The sequence below is a fragment of the Grammomys surdaster genome, unplaced genomic scaffold (genome assembly GCF_004785775.1).
Source record: "Grammomys surdaster isolate TR1022 unplaced genomic scaffold, NIH_TR_1.0 112621, whole genome shotgun sequence".
Taxonomy (NCBI): domain Eukaryota; kingdom Metazoa; phylum Chordata; class Mammalia; order Rodentia; family Muridae; genus Grammomys; species Grammomys surdaster.
In genome coordinates this window covers 1-5,439 of record NW_021611843.1, presented here as the reverse complement: position 1 = coordinate 5,439, position 5,439 = coordinate 1, and the positions used below count along the sequence as shown (strand labels likewise).

The 5,439-nt window shown below is 50.5% G+C and overlaps 1 protein-coding gene across 1 annotated transcript; it reads right to left on the bottom strand.

Annotated features, from left to right (window-relative positions):
• Positions 1-6: 6 nt before the first annotated feature.
• On the bottom strand, positions 7-4,415 carry LOC114635572 (interleukin-3 receptor class 2 subunit beta-like; the record flags this gene model as incomplete). Its single annotated transcript, XM_028784094.1, has 4 exons — positions 4,258-4,415; positions 1,672-1,859; positions 129-286; positions 7-50 (listed from the first exon to the last, which is right to left on the bottom strand). Coding segments are annotated over exons 1-4 (548 nt in total), but the record flags the coding sequence as incomplete, so codon positions are not given.
• Between the last annotated feature and the right edge of the window lie 1,024 nt (positions 4,416-5,439).

Sequence of the window (5,439 nt, the reverse complement as noted above, 5' to 3'; positions counted from 1 at the left end):
TTTGGCTGGAGAGTGAGCCGAAAGTTGCTAGTGTGGAGGCTGGAGGCATCCTGTGGAGATAGAGGAGCTGCAGGAGGAGCCTGACAGGCCATCCCACAAGGGTGGGCACAGGGAGCTCAGAGTCCTACCTCCCAGGAGTCCTGAAGCCGCTTACAAGCCACCTCAAACTGTATGTCCTTTGGTGAAAGCCAGGAGACTTGGGCATCCCCAAGGGACATACTCCACTCCAGCAGGAAGTGATCCCCAGAGGGGCTGATGCTGATGTCCGTGGGAGGTGGTGGCTGCACTAAGGGAGGGAAACAGAACGTTTATAGGGGTTGCACACTGAGGCAGCTGAGGACAGCCTGGCCGTCAGGGTACCACTTTTGCTGAAACCTGCAAAGTGCAGATTTGGCAGTGATTCTGGACATTGAACTCAGTGGGGCCTCCTTTTGTCCTGCTGTGCACTGATGCTTTCTGCCCAGCAGAGGGTGCGGTGAGTCAGCGGGCCCCCTCTCCTGCTACAAATCCTCACAGTTCAAATGCCTACCACTGACTGCTCTTGCCCAGCACACGCCTAATTCCCCCCCACCCCCGACAACTTCTTAGACTCCAGCCCCCCCGCCCCAGACAGAAGTCTTTGTCCCTCTTCTTGTCTAGCTGCAGCTCATTGTAACCCCCGTATCTGTCTTTTTACACCGGGCTAAGTTTATCTCCTCCCTGTTCCCTGTATCTCATGTTTTCCCTGGATTGTCCAGCCATCTGAATGATGCCTCCTAGAATACAATATACATGCCTGGTGTATCCAGCATGCCCCAGATCTCCCCCTGCAAGTCCCCTTTGCACACGTGGTTTCCTGTCTAAGAAATGCTTCTGTGTCTGTGATCCTCCGAAAGCAAGTACTTGGCTGCAAGGCTCTTTCCTTCCTTCTGGAGCCCGTCCTAATTGCCAGAGCTCTTTGCCTTCCATCCCCTGGATGGAGCAGCTGGCTCTGAATTTTTAAGTCTATACCTCTGAGTCCCCAGGAGGATGGACTCTTTTAGACACAAACAGCAGTCATGTGATCAAAGCCCTTAACCTAACATCGTGGGTGGGCAACGGGGACTCACAGTGTCCCCTAAGGGTACATACACTGGAGGCTAGATAGACAATACAAACCTAGTTTCTCCATAGGCTGCAGTGCTGGTAATATGTCTGCTACAGTCCCTAAGAAAACCTCACAGATGACCCTTGACCCCACTTAAGGTCACGGTGTAACCACGGGCCTTGTGGGCCTGCTGCACACTCTGGGGTCCAGAGAGGGTGTGGGAGCCTGGCTCTGGGTCAGAAGCATGGGAAGTGCCTGACAATGTGACTCATCATGGTCATCCCTGCTCCATGGTAGTACTCAGGTAACCTCTGTGGGTCTTGGAGACTCAGGGACAGGGCAAGGTGTTGCAGCCCTGGGCCAAGACAACAGAGAACAGGGTTTTCTCCCCTGGAAAGTTGTACAGGAGTCACAGGCACAGCTCCTCCAGGAGGGGAGCTTTGTTGCTTGGTAGGTAGCAGTAGCAGCTGGGACAGGAGCAGCCTCAGACAGAGGCCTCCAACCCCAGGTCAGGGTCCTTAAACCTGGCAGACCCTCACTGTAGCTCATCTGCAGTATCCTGCCCACTCCTGCACCCACTGCCTAGCAAGACCCCAGCTCCTCACCGTGCTGGGCCAGGGGAACCGTGAGCTGAATGCCCAGATCACGATCTGGCTGGAAGGAGTAATAGTCTTCACTTGTGATGGAAAAATCTGTATGCTGGATCTCACATCTTCTGGGCACACAGCGGTGGGATGATGGGCACTCTGTCCATAGGAGGTCTTTACTGAGGTTACAGGACACTAGGTGTTTCCTGTCAGGGAACTTTCGTTAGTTTCTACTAAGTGACTGCTTTTCTCCAAGATCAGTGTTTTCTGGCAGTGAACAACACACACACACACACACACACACAGAGGCACAGGTCTATGCACGTGCGTGCATGTGCATGAAAGAGAGAGAGAGAGAGAGAGAGAGAGAGAGAGAGAGAGAGACATAGATACACAGACACACAAAAATTGAGACTCACATGCACACAGAGACACATACACACAGCTTATATACACAGAAACAGAGACACACAGAGACTCACACACACATACACTGAAACAGACACACATACATGCACACAGAGACACACAAACACATACATAGAAAGACATACACATATACAAAGACACATACATACACATATATACACACATATACACAACACAGATACCCAGACACACACACACACACACACATGTACATGCACACGTATCTGCCCATGCAGAGAGCATCCTGATGGGAGCAGGCACACACTAGATCACTAAGTACTATATCGACATTAGGAAATGTAGAATACAGCAAACAGGCAAGCATGAGAAGCCCAGATGTGTCTGTGAGGAATATGGACAGACTAACTGCATGCACAGTTTGACCAGACTCTCCAAGTACTTGTGAGAAAAAAGCAGGCAAACTCTCAGCAGGCTGATTGCAGCACATGCAAAGTCCCTGGGGCTGCCACCCGGCCTGTAACTGGATGTATAGTCTGTCGAGTGTGCACAGTCTAGCGTCTATATAGTTGATGAGTTTTCTCAAGCTACATCACAAAACATCTGACTGCAAACCGGGTGGAGCCTAAGAAGCCCCTTGCTGTAACATCACTAACTTTGGCAGCCATTCCGCTGAGCCATGTGTTATTCTTGGTCTTCACAGTGAGCTTTGCTGTGTGCAGCACCTCGGACCAAGGTCATATAAATGGGCTAAGGTCATTCTCGAGTTGAAGTTTATCTGCTCTCCTCCCCTTTTGCGCATCTTCCCCTGCAAGGTTACTATTCCCAAGTAAATAAACTGAAGAGAGACGTCGTACAGTTTACAGATTAGTAATTTCTCTCTAGATGTGAAGCTCCCAGGACAGCCAGCGACCTTCATACAATTGAAGCTCTGTGTCTGAAAACCAGATCACTCTGAACCTTATGATCACTTGGTAGGTGCCTCAAAGCCCATCTGAGACCAAAAGGACCCTCTCCCCAAGCCCCTACTGAATTCCTACATTTGTGATGTCAGCACAGGGTGCTCTTTGGCAACTCAGTCCCTGATATCTTCTTTAGTTTGTATGCTTGTCAGTCTGTCCTTTCCCTGGCTCCAATGACTTTCTCTGAGTACTGGCTTTCCTGCTGTAAGCAAAACAGTCATGGGTCTGGACACAAGGAATGTGTTTGCATTGTGTTTGTTAGTAGCAAGCAGGCAGGGACTGAGACTGCTGAAGTGAGGGACGTGTTCTGGTGCATGATCTGAAGGGTTAGGATGATGGAGTAAGAAGATAGCTCCATCATGGTCATCATAAGTAGATTGAATGGTGGTGGTGGTGTCCAGCTTGGTCAGACTTGCATGTGAATGGGAGATAAACTTAGCAGTCTTAAGCAAGGAGGAGGAAAGAAGGTAGAAGACATTTAACACCAGGCTTCACAGTCATTTAGTCAAGCTGTGATCTCTTCCCAGTTAATAAAGAGAGATGTCCAAACAGCACAGGCTGGACCATCCCCGCAGCAAGAGTGGAATACGGTTTAGAGCATTTGGAGTCAGAGAAATGGATTACTTAGATACAAAGGAGAGGGGCTTGCGTGGCAGGCTGGGTCATCTGTGCTGGAGTCAACCATCCACATCCAAGAATCTCTGTCCACAGGGTCTCCAAAGACTGCATATAGACAGCCAGCCAGGGCTGCATTTACAGACCCCACGCTCTCCAGTGGACAGAAGAGAAAGGGGAAGCAAATAGACCAGAAAGAGTTGTCAGTACACCAGGGGACCTCAGCAAGCATGATAACCATGACCCAGGTAAAGGTGAGCTGCAGGAGGCCATCCTGGGTGGCTTGGTAGAAGATGGTTCAGGCCTGGCCATTGGGCTCGGGGTATTTCTCACTGACAAGTGCAGTTTGATTCCCTTGGAGATAGCCAAATCGTGGGAGTGTGAATTCAGGCAAGAAAATCTGGAGAGATGGGAGGACTATGAGAACAGTAGCTACTGAGGGTCAGGGATGGTGAGGAGGGGAGGAAAGAGACAGTATGCTCAGGGCAGGAGAAGTCTGGAGTTGCAGCAACAGCAGGTGTTGGGATGGCCCGAGAGTACACATACAGGGTGACCAGGGATGATGGCTGCAATCATTGTGAACACAGGGGGAGGAGACATGTTGGTGGCCAGCAACACCAGTGGACTCAGTGTCACTCACTTCCCTTGCTGGTGGTAGAGGGTCATGTTAATGATTTCCTGGGCATCCTCCGTGTCAGCCCAGCTGCAGGTGATGCGTTTGGTGTAGTCATTGTAGCACTGCAGAGTTTTCAGAGGGACAGTTCCTGGTGAGGAGAAGCAGAGAATCAGGAGAGGCATCCTGTCCCTCTCACTGCTATTCCACAGGAGTGTCGTTTTTAAGACAGGGTCTTTCTACGTAACCCAGGCTACCTGAAACTTCCATTGAAGACCTTACTGGCAACAAATACAGAGAGATCCTCGTGCCTCTGTTTCCTGAGTGCCTAGTGCTGGGATTAAAGGCATGCACCACAAAGCCCTGGTCTCTAGCTTGCTGCTAAGGCCCAGGTGATCATGTAGAGTGCCCTGAGCCTGGTGTGGCTGTGTTGGGGACCCTGTTGAGGACATTCATTTTCTGTCAGAATTATGGGATCCCAGTGGATTCTCAGCCGTGGCGTATGTTCTGTGCTGAACATATCCTCATGTAGGGCATTGTTCAAGTCTGTCCCTGTTCTCTGCGGTGTCATTTAGTTGGACAGACATAGCAGTGCCTGAAAAGCACCTGGCATGTCCCTTTCCAGGGTCCTTATCGGCTAAGCCTTGGCCACTCTCTAATGCTGGACTTGCTAAAGAGAAAGTGGCTCCTACATGGTCATGGAGGAAGTCCATGGGGCTCTGGGAAAACCTTCTAGCTTCAGGACACTCCAGAGTAGCCCATACGGCCTCTGAGTAGAGGAGAGGGCTAGAGATATTGTAGGGGAAAGATCCTTAGGTTAAAGCTGCTAAGAGCAAGGGTTATAGGACTTGGAAGTCCAAAGAGGAATAGCAGGTCTGGGGGATGAGCAGAGAAGGCACTGGCTCATTGGAGGTTAGGGTTTTAGGGGATACACTGAGTAATATGGGTGGAGAGGGACACTATTGAGCTGAATGTTCCAGGGCCAGGCAAGGACGAGCAGGAACGTGAAGAACAGGGAAGAGAGGGGCCAGGGGAAACCTGAAGGAGAGAAAGAACGCTGGAGAGTCCAGAAAAATCAGACTGGATACAATGGCCGGAGCTGCATTGGTTCTGGAAGCTTCTGGGCTTATTTTGGGTACAGCTCCTTCTAGACCCAACACAAAAAAGAGAGGATGAAAAGGGAAGGGGTCTTCAGAATTACCTTCTGCC